General features: G+C 39.3%; 1 protein-coding gene across 6 annotated transcripts in view; it reads right to left on the reverse strand.

Moving 5' to 3' along the window:
- ADGRA3 (adhesion G protein-coupled receptor A3) overlaps window positions 1–16,548 on the reverse strand; it is a 107,039-nt gene that overhangs the window by 16,451 nt on the left and 74,040 nt on the right. For 4 of the 6 annotated variants that reach the window (XM_057726677.1, XM_057726682.1, XM_057726680.1 and 1 more), the window contains 3 exons: window positions 14,598–14,801; window positions 7,203–7,416; window positions 6,783–6,991 (listed from right to left, as the gene is read on the reverse strand). In XM_057726677.1, the coding sequence (XP_057582660.1) occupies window positions 6,783–6,991; window positions 7,203–7,416; window positions 14,598–14,801 (627 nt within the window). The remainder of the gene's footprint in view (window positions 1–6,782; window positions 6,992–7,202; window positions 7,417–14,597; window positions 14,802–16,548) is intronic. The other 2 variants (XM_057726679.1, XM_057726678.1) reach the window with 2 other exon arrangements.

A 16,548-nucleotide genomic window follows, 5' to 3' on the forward strand; every position in this document is an offset into this window, starting at 1 on the left:
TGACACCAAGGACCCAGACACTTGGAATTCCAAATCAGGACTGGAGGAAGGAGCAGGTACTATGGACTGGTCACACACAGCACTGCTTCTGCAGGGGCACTTTTGCTGTCACAACAAACAGAGCTTCCCAAGTGAAAGAGAAACCCTGCCGAGGAAACGACCTTTGGAAAGGTGTGAAGGCCAGAGAGTAAACAGTTTAGGCTTTGTGGGCCAAGAGCAAACTCAAGGCTATTATGCAGGTACTTATTAACCACTTAAAATATAACCATTAAAAAATTTAAAGACCACTCCTAGCTTTCCAGCATTCAGAACATCAAACAAACAAACAAATGGCAGATGATTGGAGCAGAGCCTGTGGGTCAAATGTCTGCCAGGGTTTGCAGACCCCCTGCCTGGTGCAAAGGAAACAATTCCAGTTAAGAAAAAACCTCCTATTTTGATGACAAAATACAAGAGAATACAAGACTATTTAAGACAACAGAGACAATCAGGATAGGAAAGTTAAGAGAAATTAAAGATTAAAACAAAAGAGGTAAAGTAGAAATCTGAATCAAAATTATTTTCAATTATATTGGTCAACAAATGTAGGCTTTGTGACACTAAAACAAAAACACAGGGGGGTCAAGTGGTACAGATTTGCAGTTATAAAATGAATTAAGTCCTGGCGGTACAATGTACAGCATGGGAACTATAATTAATAACACTATCCTGCACATCTGAAAGTTGCTGAAAGAGTGAAGCTAAAAAGTTTTCATCACAAGAGAGAAAAACTGTGTGTATGGTGACGGACGCTAACTAGATTTATTGTGGTGATCGTTTCGCAATATACACAAATATTGAATCATTACATTGTCTGCCTGAAACGCATATCATGTTGCATGTCAATTATACCTCTACTTTAGAAAAAAATCTACCTGTACAGGGGGAGGGGGTGCCACCTCAAAAGCCTCTGAATGCTCTAATTTCACTGCTACCCAAGATTCTTGCTTTCACTCTCTCTCTTTTCATACATCAAGTCACTTCTATTTAGAAAATTACTAAATACATTGTCCATAAATGGCCACTAGGAGACACCCATGAGAAAAAAAGTAAAACTGTCATTCATGTTTGCAATATAGTGATATATAAGATAGAAAAAGTCTCTGCCTCTGGTGCTTACTCAACCACAGTCCATCACTAAATAGTCATCTTAGTCACTCTTTTCATACGGTGCAAAGTTTAAGAAAATAGACCAGAAAATGTAAAGTTTTCCACCAAAATAAACTGCAACAATTTAGAGAATATTAGAACACCTGAAAGTCTGTTAAAAATTGCAGCTATTTATTATTAAGGAACGAAATAAATGGAAGAATTTTTGAAATTCTTTGTTTACTTGACAGAGATTCATACATTTAAAAGAGTTACTTTTAGCCTGAGAATTAGTAAATATAAAATCACCGACAGTTTTAAATAATTCATTGACATCATACCACTAATAAGAATAATTATAAATCAGTAACTGTTTAAACTCACCAGGATCTGAACAATGGAAGGAAGTCCAAAGAAAAACATCTCAGGGTACCCTCTGTTTGTCAGAGTGTAAATATTATAAAAAGAGTTTGACATTAAAATAAAATTTTAAAATAGACCTGAAATCAAAAATGTAAAAAGAAAAAACACCTAAGACTATGACATCTATGTTGCATTTTATTTTTTCCATAAGAAACAAAGAATAATTTCAAAAATTTCCTCCTCCTATCTCACAACATACAGAAAAGTCAATTCCAGTCGAATCACAGACCTAAATGTGAAAGGTAAAACATATTTAAAGCTTCTTAAAGGCAAATGAAGGAGAACACCTTCATGATTTGGGGGTAATCAAAGATTTCTTAAATGGGACATAAAAAGCACTAACTATTAAAAAATTTTTAGAAAAATTAGAAACTCTGCTCATAAAAAGACAACATTAAGAGAAAAAGGCATGTCTGTACACTGAATGTTTGTGTCCCCCCCTGCCCCCGAAATTCATATGTTGAAATCCAACCTCCAATGTGATGATATCTGGAGGTGGTGCCTTTGAGAGATGATTAGGTCATGAGAGTGGAGCCGTTATGAATAGGATTAGTGTCCTTTTATAAAAGAGACCAGAGAGCTCCTGTGCCCCTTCCAGCATGAGAGGATACAGAGAGAAGACAGCATCTATGAACTAGGAAGCAGGCCTTCACCAGACACCGAGTCTTCTAGCTTCTTGATCTTGGACTTAAGCCTCCAAAACTGTGGGAAAAGATTTCTGCTGTTTGCAAACCATCTAGTCTGTGGTCTTCTGTGGTAGCAGCTTGAATGGGTTAAAACAGGTGTGAACTGGGATAAGATATCTGCAGCATATAAATCCAAAAAAAGAGCTCCTATTTAGAACTCATAAAGAATTCCTATAAACCAATCAGAAAAATAAGACACAACCAAATTAAAAACAGGCAAGACTTGAGCAGTGACTGCACAAAAGGGCACAGCCAAACTGCCAATGTGAAAATGAGAAGGTTCCCAACATCATCAGTCACCAAATATAAGGCAAATTAAAACCGCAGTGACCTAGCACAACACAACCACTAGAAGACCAAAAGTAAAGACTGACAACAGCAAGTACTGGCAAGGATGTGGCGCAGTTAAAACTCAGTAGTGGGGACTTCCCAGGCGGTCCAGTGGCTAAGACTCTGCGCGCCCAATGCAGGGGCCTGGGTTTGATCCCTGGTCAGGGAATTAGATTCCGCATTCCACAACTAAGAACCCATGTACCACAACTAAGACCCACCAAATAAATAAATATTTAAAACACAGCAAAACAAAACAAAAACGACCACTCATTACTGGTGAGACTGTAAACCTATAAAACCATTTGGTCGATTGCATGGCATCACCTACCAAAGCACACAGATGCCTACAGCCAGCAATTCCACTCCTGAATGCACATGTCCATCAGAACACATGTGCATGAACATTCACAGCACTTTCTCTTGACACCCAGAACCCTGCAACCACCCAAACACCACCAACAGTAGAAGGCACAAATTCTGATATCTCTGCACAATGGACTATTATGCAGTTGAAAGAAGAATCACCTGCTACCACATGCAAAAACAAAGATGAATCTCACAAACGTAATGATGGGAGAGAAAACACACACAGAGTGCATACTATACAATCCCAATTACATGGAATTGGAAATACTTATCTACAGTGATAGACAGAAGGGTTATCTCTTGAGAAGACAATGGAAATTAACTAGAAAGAAACACTGCAGAGCTTCTGAGGGCTCAAATACAAGTCTTTTATCTTGATGGCAGCTAAATATGTGTTCACAGGTAAAAACATCATCAAACTATACAGTTACGATCTGTGCACATCGCTCAATAGCTCAATTTTAATGAAAAAAGGAAAAAGTGTTGGTCCCCCTTTGTGTATCAATTCTACTTCAGATAATTTAGCCTGCAGGTTTTTTAATGTGCAAAATAATTCTGTACACGGAAATTACTGGAAACAAACAAAAGAGAGAAATATGCAAATAAATTATGGTAAGGCCATAAAATAATATTCAGAGGTGAAAAAGAATGAGAAAGCTCTTTAACACTGATACAAAAGTCTGCAGAAACGAAATTTAATAGTGGGATTAAGGAGACATTTCTGGAATCTGAATTCCAGTTCCAACACTAACTACCTTTATGCACTTGGTCATGGTCCTTAACCTCTCTATGTCTTGGTCTCTCCATCTGTAAACTGGGGGTGATAATGGTAGCACTGTACTCCATGACGTGGTTATGATGACCAAATAGGTTAATGCATGTAAAGACTGAAGAGTAGTACCCGGTACATAAATGCTTGATGAAAACTAGCCACTGCCATCACCACCCACATATCATCCTAAGAATATCACCCTCATAAGATAACAGCATCAGCATAAGATATATGATTCCATGCACACCATCATCGTTACAAGATATACTGCTTCATAGAAAAAAGCATGGTTTAGAATGTTTGTAGCATGCAACCTTTGTGTAAAAATGGAAGAAAATAGGACCATGTATTCATTTTGTTGTAATATACACGAAAATCGCTTCAATAATATGTAAAAAACTAATATCAGGGGTTACCTATTTTGTGGAGAACAGGTGATATAAGACAGAGGTTGGGAGTTCAACTTTTCACCGTATACTAGCATTAGAAATAATTAAAACACTTGATCCATGTGAGCGTAGTACCTACTTAAGAATTATATAAGCAAAAACATTGCTAGCATTCACATTCAATTATAGAGTAAATGAAATCAAAGTTTGCTTTCATTCAGCAAGTTTTATATAAACAAAGTTTAAAGACTAGAGATATAAAAACAAATGCATGCTCTCTGGTTCCACGTACTTCTAGGTGAATACAATAACGAAAGGGAATCAGGGTACGGCGATTATTTTATCTTCACTGCTACTACCAATTACGTACTAAGTACTATCATAGTTTGGCCCTACTCATTCCGGTTTTTTGTTTCCTACGGACCCCAGCTCCTAGGAAGCTTTCTGCTCAATTGGCTATTTCTGTTCATATAATTTAAACAAACAAACCCAATTTCTGCTTCACTTTCTTCTCTGAGAACTTAGGATATAAATGGCTATCGCAGGATGTCTATTGAACCAAACTATGGTATCTATTCGAGACTTACAAACACATTTGTCTTGTGTTTTAAAAATACAAAATTCTTTAAAACCAGAGCAGGAAAAGTTTTATGGGCTAGCTGCCAAAAAAGGAATTTAGACTTGCTATATAAAACCGTGTATTAAGGCAGTTTTCAAGAAAAATAGGACTTTAGTATTCAAAATAGCATCAGGCAAGGAAAAAAGATGTTGATTTCCAATTTTTTAAAGCTATTTCTTCTATCTTAGACACAACTTTATTTAAGAGTAAGTAGGATTTCATTAACCTTACCTTCATGTTACATTAGCAACTCTAAAAATCCCTTATACTAACTTCATCACAATTTTGTCAACAACTTTAGATACACTTCACCTTGCTGCCTCTAGGTGGCACAGTTATATTTAAGAAGAGCGAAAGGATAGTCTGAAAACAGAAAAAAACTTAGTGCTGTATTTTAGCTTTAAAGAATTGTATATTACATTTTTAAAAAGATTAAAAGTATGAAAGATAAAAGAATAGCTTATTCCTTCAAGAAAGGGATTATACTAATTTAAATTGTTGAGAAGAACAGCTAGGACATTCAAAAATAGATGTTTTAAACTGGAATTAAGTTAAATAAAAATAAAAGTTTCATATGGTGCAGGATCATATCGTTCAGAGTGAAGCTTACAAAATGCCTTTGTGTGTGTCTGTGTTTCATTTCTCTTGCCCAACTTTTTCTAGTTAACTACTGTCAAAATCTCAGGTGCTGCTGCATCTCTCATTTCTCCTTCAGTACTTCTCAGTTTCATGATTTTAGAATCAAAACCTAAATGAGATAACCTTCAAACTGAAAGAGAAAATTTCATATTTTAATTACTGCTTCAAGCTTTCTTTGAAAAATGACTACAAAACAATAAAATGTGAACTTAACAGAAACCAGACTCAGCCTTACAGAAATCAAACATCTATTTATGAAGAGAATCCTTATTTATCAACACTAAACCCAAAAGGATAGATGACTTACATAAATACAGCTGAGCCTTTACTAGTGAAGATCCCACCCACGGTCAGCTGGGCTGAATAACACACATGCACTTATCCTTCTGCCCTGCTAGATCATCTAGGTAAGGCATCCTAAGTTGAAGGGCAAAGAGAAAACCAAAATGCAGAGTTGAGGAAAATCTACTCTAATTCAAGCTTGCTTCAAAGACCACTTCCAGTGGTAAATGCTCTTTTGTTTTTTTAAGAAAAGAATAATTCACTTAAAGTATATCATGTTTCAAGATTATCTGGTGCGTTGATAAAATATTGTCTAGAAAACAGATTCAGAGCTGGGGGCAGAAATCAAAACTTAGGTGTCCTCACTCTCAAGCTAGCCTCAAGCCATTTCCGGGAAACGTCCTTCATACTCATCAGTAATTCCTTCCACTACGCTCTAAATGCATGCACACAGACTCCAGGATGGTAGTATCTTATAATAACCACAATATGAAACAAAAACTAGCACGGTTAATTTCATAATTATCAACTCAGGAATCCGATTCACTTTAAACGACTCCTTAACAAAAAGATCTGTTCCTATACATTATTAACTAGTTGTTTCCCCAAAGATTAATAGATATGAAAAACGGTAAATAACATTACCTTGATTAGCATTAAAACTGAAGACATTTGGGTCCATACTGTCCCTTGCAGCAACTAAACTGGGATCACCACCATTACGCTAAATTCAAAAAGAGTCTAAAAATTACAACGTGTAGCAGAATAAGGCACTAGATGGCAAAGAAGGAAAACCTCTCACTATTCAACTGCGTAACTTTGGGCAAATGAGTCACACTTTCTGGGTTGAGAGCTGGACTGCCTACACCCAAGATTTTTCCGAATTTTAAGGTCAAGGTCCAGTTGAACTGATTCGCTCATAAAGTTTACTGAAAATTCCTATACTAAATTCAATCCCATACAGTTCACTTAGTAGTAACTCAATTTCCCTTTAAAATCAGAATTACACAGACGTCACCTCTTACTTAAAAGAGAGCAATTTACGTTAAAATTGTTTTTTAAAAAATCTTCATTTGAGCTTAATGATGTACAGGGAAGAAGTCAGAACACTTAGCGTTTATGCATGACATTTACAACTGCCATACCATTAACACCGCGTAGTTACTGAGGGAGGAGCACTGAATGGTAGTGATATTTTCATCCGAGTAGAGTATGTGGCACCCATCTGACGTCCAGCCTCCTTGTCCGTTCAGCAAATCGAAATCCCACTGGGCGGCCACAGCGTCTGCTCCATGCGCGATTCGACGCAGTGTCACATTAACAGGGATGTGGTGGGTGTCGATGGTCACACCATCTGGAAGAAATGGGAAATAAAAATATTTCAGGAACAAACTTCACAAACAATTAAATGTCAACTTATCCACGAGCGGGTTCTCTGCAAATATCTTTTTTTCACTGGTGACTCATCAAAGTGAGAAGGAACAAAACCAAAGCATTTTCAGGAACAGGGCACGATACAGTCGTCCTGTCCGGGGACTTTCGGATGACACACGCCACAGACGAACCTATTTTGGTGAGAATCACGGGGGTGACCACTGTACGTCGTTTTCCGTCGTCGGCCAAATGTGTCGAATTCCCTGTGGCTGGAAAAAGCTTTCCATTGCGGAACGCGATGAGCTGAAGCTTATAGAGAGAGTCCTCACTTGGTCTGGCTTCCCTTTTTTGCTTTGGTGAGAAAAGGGCAGGAGGAAGCTGAATAGAAGCCTCCACAATAGTATTCTGAAAATATATTTAAAAAAACAGAAACAAAGAAGCGTTGCCATATTAGCAGGTAAAAACCAGGAATATTTTAGATAGGTTATGCGTGTTGTCTGGTTCGATGCTGAATACAGTTTTTAAATGTATATATGTGAAATTTAATACTTACAACAATTTATCCATGAAGTGAAATGTCTAAACATCATACGATAGGACAGAACAAAAGCAGCAGAAAATAAATAGGAATGCAAACTCTATTTCAAAGCGCTAAAGTAGTAAACAAGGGATTATTTCAAACTACAAAGTGAATATTCCCCTGATAACGTATATGCTGGAGCAGACAGCATTAGACAGAACAGGGATCTCAGCGATCTCTCTTCATATGAATTTTACAATGACAAAACATGGCGAATGAGCACAAAGGCAGCCTTCACAAATGGGAGTATAATTAATCTGGGCTCAGGAAACTTTAAGGTGATTTACGATGGATTCCAACGGTCAAATAACAGAAAAAAGAAATTATACAAAAACATAATAGAAGTTAGACACAGCAAACTCTTATTTTAGCAGAAGACTGAGACTGAGAGACACATTAGGTTTAGAAAAACACAGCAACAAAGACAAACAAGTGAAAATGCTGGCTGGGCACTGAATGTTCTTCAGATTTCTTTATTAGGGATTTTTAAATCATAAATTATTCAGCATTTCATAAAAAATAAATCTGTACACCAAGGAGGCAAATAATTATCTAAAAACTTCCCTATCTTAAGGACTTATCACAAGGCCTTTCTCTTGGCACCAACCTCTCTCTCTCCAATGCAATATGCATGATGCCAACTGAATTTCCTCTTCAACAAATCTGTTGTTATTTCTGTTCAAACAACACCTTGGTTCCCAAATGTTGGGAAAGTATGGCCAAAAAACTCCTAAGTATACCATACAATTTGGCTAAATTCCTTGTCTCAAATTCACTCCCTAACACTCCCTAAACCAGAACCTATGAGCGGGCCACACTACGTTGATCAGTTTTTGAGATCTCCTACTTTTTAAATGCCTCTGTGCGCATGCCAGTAACTCTGGCTGAAATGCTCCACAGCTCTTTTATTTGGTACGCTCAAACTGGTCAGATTCGATATTTAGTAAATTAACGCTGCTGGAGGTGCAAAGGGAGGATCAGGATGAGAAAGGCTGGCAGCCAAGACAAGGACTTTGCAAAGTCCTATGAACAGGGCTTTTGGGGGTGTGACTAAACAGAGGACTCCCGCGGATGCCGCTTTTACAGGTGATGCTCCTTCTTCTGATGCCACGCGGCATTCTGCACGCGGCTCCACCGTGACGGATACTTACAGGGTCACAGCGGGACTCCCTGTTCGCTCCTCTTAACCAGAGTAAGAGAATGTCTGAATGCAGATAATCTCATTTAGTTTTTGGACCACCTATGTTAATATTAGTTCCTGGCCCCAGTATTGGATAAAAGGAGCCCACTGTTTATGAAATGAATGAAAATCAATCAAAGTCTGTGTGGAATTTTTTTTAAAAGGTTCTACTGAAGCAAACAATTGACTTCAGCATTAGTTTCTAGCTGCTGTGCTTAGAACAATGCTGTGACACAGCAGATAACCATAAATATCTGTTGGAAAAAAGTATTTCAGAAGTTTGAACATTGACAGTTGAATATTACTTGTAAATTGAAGATGCCAAGAAAATATTTAGTAGAGATATTCCACCTAAGAAAACATACAAAAAGGTTTCTACTATTCTCACAAATATAACTTGACAGGAAAACAAAGTTTATTATAAACTCATTCACTAATATAGTAAATTTCTATTAAGTATGTAAATTTCTCTACGTCTATAAGGATGCACGGCAAAAAAAGGAAAAACATCAATAGATAACTGAATCACTTTGCTGTACAGCAGAAATTAACAACACTAAATCAACTATACTTCAATTAAAAAAAAAAACCTTTTGGAAAGACATGTTTTTGGTGTCTAATAACTAGTACTGAAGACCATATGCCACCCATGGGGAGAGGAATATGGGATCTGAAACAAGAAACCAGCACTTGGGTCCCAGCTTCACCATGTAGTAGCTGCTCAACACGCACACTGTGGTCCACCCTGCGAGCTGCACCTGTCACGTGCAGCTAATGATGTTCCTAACAGATGGCTGTGAGGACCACACGGAATCACGACCATGAGAAGCGCAAAAGGCTCTGGCGCTGTGGGGGCTCTTTTTATTATCATTTCAGGCATACCTCATTTTATTGCACTTCACAGAGTCTGCATTTTGGGAGGTGTGGTTTTGGGGTTTGGGTTTTTTTTTAAAACAAGCTGAAGGTCTGGGGCAACCCTGGGTTGTCAGTTAGCATTTTTTAGCAATAAAATATTTTTTAATTTAAGGTATGTATGTTGTATTTTAGGCATAATGCAACTACCCACTTAAGAGACTACAGTATGGTACAAACATCATTTTCACATGCACTGGGAAGCCACAAACTCCTGTGACCCGCTTCATCACACTGTGTGCTTTGCTGCAGTGACCTGGGACCGAGGTCTGCCTGCACCGCCACAGTGTGGCAGATGGTTATCCGCAGGCTGGGGAGAGAGAAAAACGCCCGAAAGTAACTGACTTACCAACAATCATCTAGAACCTCATCATGTTTTGACTTCTACAACTCAGATTTAGTTTCTGTTGTTGTTGTTGTTTTTTAAACTCTTTATTGGAATATATTTGCTTCACACTCTTGTACCAGTTTTTGAGGTACACCAAAGTGAATCAGCTATATCCACACACACAACAAAATCTACAACTCAGATTTAGTTTTAACTTCAATACTAAAAAATTGACAAACTATACACACATGAAATAATGTTATCATGGAGCTCTAATCATGAATTTATGTGAATTCATACATATTTCCTTATTTAGAATGACACTAAGAAGAAAACGAGAAGAATCATAATGGATCTTAACTCAAATATATCCACTACATTTTAACGTTATTCCTTATGAAACAATCTAGACTTCTGACACTATGTAATTAATAATTCAAAATTTTCTGAAATCCTAATTTTGTTTAAGTCTCTAGAACCCTAACAATAAAATTAGAATGGGCCAAAGAGCCAGCTGACTGAAAACAGTAATTTGTTCATGTTTTCTTGACTATCTACTCACGGGGTTTTAAACAGATAGATATTATGATACATCCTAATTATTTTCTTGTGTATAATTAGTTATTAACTGCATTCCACCTTTTGATTATCTCACCGCTGAAGATTAACAGGGATTATGTTTGCCTTTAGAATTTTTTTTAACTGAATTTCTTTGCTAATTAAGTTTGGCTGTTAATTTTTGTTCAACAACATCTACTGGATGTTTCATTTCTCTATGCACAGCACTGTGCAGAATCCGGAGATACACAACGAAATAAGCCATGGTTCCTGCCCTCAAGTATTAAAAATCTAGCAAGAAAAAGACAACAACAATAATAAAATAATAAGAGCTAACATTTATTAAGTGCTTACCCTGCACCAGGCACTGCTGTAAATGTCTATGTATTTGCCTCATTAAACCCTCTGAATAACCCTTCGAGTTTAGTACCACTTCACGATTCCTACGTAACAGAAAGGAACTGTTAAGCGAGGTTAAGATACTTGCCCAAGTTTGCACAGCTTTTAAGTGGGGCAGCAGAACAGGAACACATTTACATAACTGTTATCCTCTGGGCTCTCCCTATAACTCAAGGCACCAGCACATCAGTTTCTAATCATTCTGGACAATGAACAAAGCACTACAGGACAAACGGGCAGTGATGAATTCTGTCTGCAGACGAGGAAGCTGCCCGCTGAATGGAGTCTTGGAGGAGAGTAGCAGGGATCTCCCCAAGCAGCAGGGAGACTGAGGGCATGGAAAAGGGCACATGTGAAGGTAGGAAGTGTGAAGACGTACACGACTGGCTTGGAAATGAAAAGGACTTCAGCTGGGCTAAAGCCCTAGATGGGATGAGAGAAATATGGGATGCATAAAGGAAACCTGATTTCTAAATTCCAGTCAAGAAAATGTTACAGAACCAATTCTTTCTGGCTACATTAACAGCTGAATTCAAAACACCAACAGCTACTAAAAGCTCTTAGTAGTTAATTGAAAATAGGTAATATTTTGTGATGCTAACATCTGACTTATGGTACCAACAGTGGAAGGAAGCATTTGGTTAAGAAAAAAATTAGATTAGGTGCTGTAAGAGTCAAATGACAGGTAATTCAATCTCTAACTGGCCAAATGACTGAGGCCAGGCACTGGAATTCATCAACGACTCAAGCACCAGCTCTGGCCTCAAGCAACCCTCAGTCCAATGCAGGAGTCGTTAAGAAACCCACTTGGCTCCTCTGGGTAACATGCAATGACTGAGATGAGCGGCGTGTTACCGGCAAAGTGAGGAAGAGAAACGAAGATAAGGCAGGGAAAGGCGAGGACTGACCGGATGGTATCAGGTAAGATTCTTGAAGGTGACATTTCCGCTGGGGAGGGGAGAGGAGGGGCAGGGGTTCTAGCAGAAGACTTAGCATGAGCCTGGCCTAAGAATGGCCAGTGGCTGGAAGAGACCACAAGGGAAGTTTTCTTTCACTAGACAAGGGCAGATAAATGCCAGATGATGAAGTTAATGGACAGCCAGCCTCCAGAGGGACACACGGTATTCACCATGGGATCCGCAAGGACAATTTCCACGTTGGGTAGGTCCAGGGATAATGTTCACAGTATCAACAACCTGAGCAGCTTCCTCACAGGGGAAAGCTCCTCCAGGTCCTGGGCTCTGCAGGGACCAGCCCTTCAGCTGCCAAAGGGTGGACGGACTGGGTGGTGTCCCCGGAAGAAGGACCAGGACGTCAGCTGAGGAGGCACTCGGGGGACTGGACAGCAGCTGTTCACTAAAGGGTAAGGAAGTACTTCAATATTTTACTAACGGTAAATGGTTGGATTGGTACGTTCTGGCTGAATACGGCCCTGGGCAGACCAATCTGGATGCAAAGGAAGGATTTTTAAGAAGAGCCTGGAGACAGAGAGACTAAATAGGAGCTCACGATGGCTGGAGCATACAGAATGGACGTCCAATCTGGGCTGTGATGGTAATAAAGACGGGACAAGAGATTCAGACACATGCAGAAAGCAACTCAAGCTAGGCTCCTACTGCTAAGGACTGCTTTTTATGGGTTTAACTTCACATTCTAGCATGTTCTCCCATCCAAGGGTGATGCAATCAATTATGAGATGTTCGAAATGTCTAGTTAGTATACTCAAGGCATTTTTTAAAAAGCACAGGCAAAAAGAGTAAAAACTGCCATAGTATCACGTCTAAAATGGAAACGTTTTCTGTCAAAATGCTGAGGCATTTTGCACTGTCAACATGAAAATTCTTAATTTTGTGTCACAACAGATGTGTTCGTTTTTTACTAGGTGTAAGCATGTAAGCCTGTCCACCTATGAGACATGAAGAACAGTGTGATGTGTCCTTGGTTTCTGGCCACGAGATGATCTTAAAATGATAGAACAGTATGAAATTGACAAATCTGAGAGTGTTCATTTAAAGCTTTCTACTTCAGCAGGTAGACACTCTCCTTACCCAGAGGGGTAGGCTGTGAAATTGATGAAATGTTGGGTTTCATCATTTTTAATCCCTTCCTACCAACTCGGATCATCTGAGACAGAAGGGTCCATCAATTTTAAGTGCTCCTCAAAGACACACACCTCTCTCTCATGGGCTTGTGTGTGATGCTGTTTTGATGCCTTTTGTGGTACGTTTTCAGCAACAAAAAACACACTAAGGAAAGAAGCAGCATTGCTAGGTGCATCAAACACTCTCATAGAGCCAAGAGTGACACATAAACCCTGCCAATTGTCCTCTGAATACATGGCATCAAGTAAACGTATTATCATTAGACATTCTGACGTAGCTGAGATTGTCTTGGGCAGTGGGGTAGCTGGACTATTTCCAAATGAGGCGAACTGGCTCTCCTCATAGAGGTCCCCAGGATAAAGCAAGACAAAGCACATTAACTCTTCATTTACCCCTTCACTCATTCGTCCAACACTTACTGAGCCTCCACAGGCCCCAGGAAGCCTGACACCCATTTCAGTGATTACTCTGCAGGCATTAAAATGACCGGAATACTGTTCGTGATGTGATTCAGGGACAACCCAGAAACAAAGCAAACACCCTGTCATTAAACAACAACGAAAACACATTTACACAGGGCCACACAAAGCTCAGCGAAAACACGTGATGCCATTAGGGTGTGGAAACCGTGCCTCCACCACTTGCTTCAACGTCGTTTAACGAAACATGCCTAAACCCCGAATTTTAAAAATCAATAAAAATGCTTTTCATTTTGCTTACTGCAATAAAACACACAATTTGTGAACACACATCACATGCTTGCACATCTGTGCCAAAAATCTTGATATACAGCCTGCCTGATTAAGTGCCTGGCCTTTCTCATTAGGCCCAGCAGGCACAGAGCCAAGGGCACACAATACTTTCAGCAGGTCTATGAAAATGTTTTCCTTTAAAATGAGCAGCATAAAAATGAACTTTAAAGTCAGAGAACACGCCTTAATATGTAATATTAGTATATTCTCTTGAAATATTTGTGTGGAGAAAGGGGTCCAGAAAGCAAAACGGCCTAGGCCTATGAACGTCACGATGTGTCCCTTCTTGGTCTCAATTTCTTTCAAAACAACAGCAAAGGCAATATCAATACCCCCAACCCCAAATAACCTTTAGTAAGGTTGTGTTTGCAAAGCAAAGCATCCGGAGTACAGTCCCCCTCCACATCCACAGAGGACTGGCTCCAGGACCCCCTGAGACACCAAAACCCACGTCTCTTATGTTACGTGGCATGATGTCTGCAGAAGACTAGGCACACCTTCCTGTATACTTACTTGAAATCATCTCTAGATTACTTACAACACCTAATGCAGGTGGTATGTAAATAACTGAAAATACAATGTAAGTCATATGTAAATAGTTGCCAGCCTGCAGCAAATTCAAGTTTTGCTTTTTGGAACTTTCTGGGACTTTTTTAATTGAATATTTTCAATCCGCAATTCATTGAATCCACAGGTGTAGAGCCTACAGATATGGAGGGCTGACTGTATTTGAATCTAACTGTAAAGTCTTAAATGATTACAGAATATAACGTACCTTCAGAGCCAGACTTGAAAACGTATTTGAAATGTTGCACTTAAAGCTCAGCTGTTTATCCAGGTTTCCATCCGGATCTCGCCTCCCATAGTCAGAAAGGCCTGTCCGGTCAGTGGCTGCCACTTTCTGGAACACGGTACATGTCATCCCCGTGAAGCCAGTAGCCTTGATGACATAAGCTTCCAGAGCAATATTGGGTGAATACTTCAAAAGTCAATCAAACAGGAGTTATAAAAGATTTACAATATGGGGAAAAAGCACTTTCAAAGAGTTTCAGACACAAAACACTATACATAAAGAGAACACTATACCAGAAGAGAAAGCTCAGGTTCTGACTAAACAAAGACACGGTGCAGATAACTGGCAGAATGAAAAAAAGACACTGGAAACAAAAGAATGTCCTAAAATAGAAAGATACGCGTGAAGAGGAAAAGAGCAAGTCATGAAGTATGGAAGATCAGGTATAAATGAGAAGTGAATTTACAATTAATTTGAAGGGTATGTGCAGGAAACTAAAAGCTGAAAATGGAAGTGTCTTACTAAAAAAAAAAAAAAAATCTAGAGAAATCAGTGGACCCCCTTAATGTTCATAACACACGTAGAAGTCGCCTCATTCAACACTTCGTGCCATCTTCACTCTTTTCTTTCACGGGAACAACAACTCTTAGCATTAAGTTTCACCAGTAAAATCTTTATACAGACGCACTCCAAAGCCGCTTCTTCAGGGAAAAAAAAGGGAGGTGCTAATCCAAATAGAAATAAATGAACAGATTTTAAAAGCAAATTAGGCCAGAAAAATCCCCTGAAAAAGATGGCACGAGCCCCAACAATTTTAAGGAGTGCAAGAGCGAGACTGAACTCGAGGGTCCACTGCGACGTATGGCCTGCCAATACGAACAGCCACCAAGCCCACGTCCAGAGCACTGCTGGCACCACTGCCATCTGTGGGAACCACGGCAGAGAGCGCACGAGAAACGACGGGCCGACCGGTCTCTTAAGCTCCAGGGACGAGATGGCATCTCCTCCCTTTAAGAAGGATTCACTCTGTGCCGACTGGCCGCAAGGCATCATTCTAAGCACCACGTGTGGACCAAGCCCTCTTTTAACATTTTTACTTAAGCATAGGACGTTCACGCAAGCTGTCTAAAATCTATTGCGAAGATTAAAACTGTTAATAGAAGAAGGCAGAATTGTCCAAGTACCATACGTACAGTAGAAAATAACTGGTGATCTCCCAAATTTTTAAGACTCAGGAACCCTTTCATTAGCTTCTGCCCCACAGATGACACACTGTGAAAAATCTTACTAAATTCAATTACACTTAGCAAATTTCATTCGAAATTTTTTGTTAATCAAAGACATATAATTATGATAAACATGCGAAACTTCCGTTGAAGGAAAGACATCTCCCATTATGGGGTGCCCTTGAAGCCACATCATAAGCAGATACATAGTTTCTCAGAAACTTTTTTATACTTTGAAAGGGTGTGCAAATACCCACTACACCCTCTATTATATCCTCGGGTTCTCAGAAGAACGAAGGAAGGTCTCTGTGCTGAGTAGTGAGCGAGGCTGAAGCACGGGATTGAAAATGGGTCTGAATGACCTGGGAGGACCAGGTGTGGACCCGAAACTGGCAAGCTCATTCCAAAGTAGGGTCACATACCCGAGAGGGCAACTACCCTGAACTATGCTGTCACGACAGGAGCCACGCTAGGCTTCCATTCTGTTTACTATTCAGGAAAGTAATCCTAAACTGAACTGAGCAAAAGGAACAGTAAAACACAGTCTCATCGAAAAGGTTCCACTGATCCATGGAAAGACAGTCATCTTGAATTGTATAAAATCATAGGAGGAGGTACAGAACATTCGATGAACCCACTAAAATATGTAGAAAATGAAAATCATGGGCCAGATCAGAATGTGAATGCTAAAAGAATAAAGCATTATT

The sequence above is a fragment of the Hippopotamus amphibius genome, chromosome 3, assembly GCF_030028045.1.
Source record: "Hippopotamus amphibius kiboko isolate mHipAmp2 chromosome 3, mHipAmp2.hap2, whole genome shotgun sequence".
Taxonomy (NCBI): Eukaryota; Metazoa; Chordata; class Mammalia; order Artiodactyla; family Hippopotamidae; genus Hippopotamus; species Hippopotamus amphibius.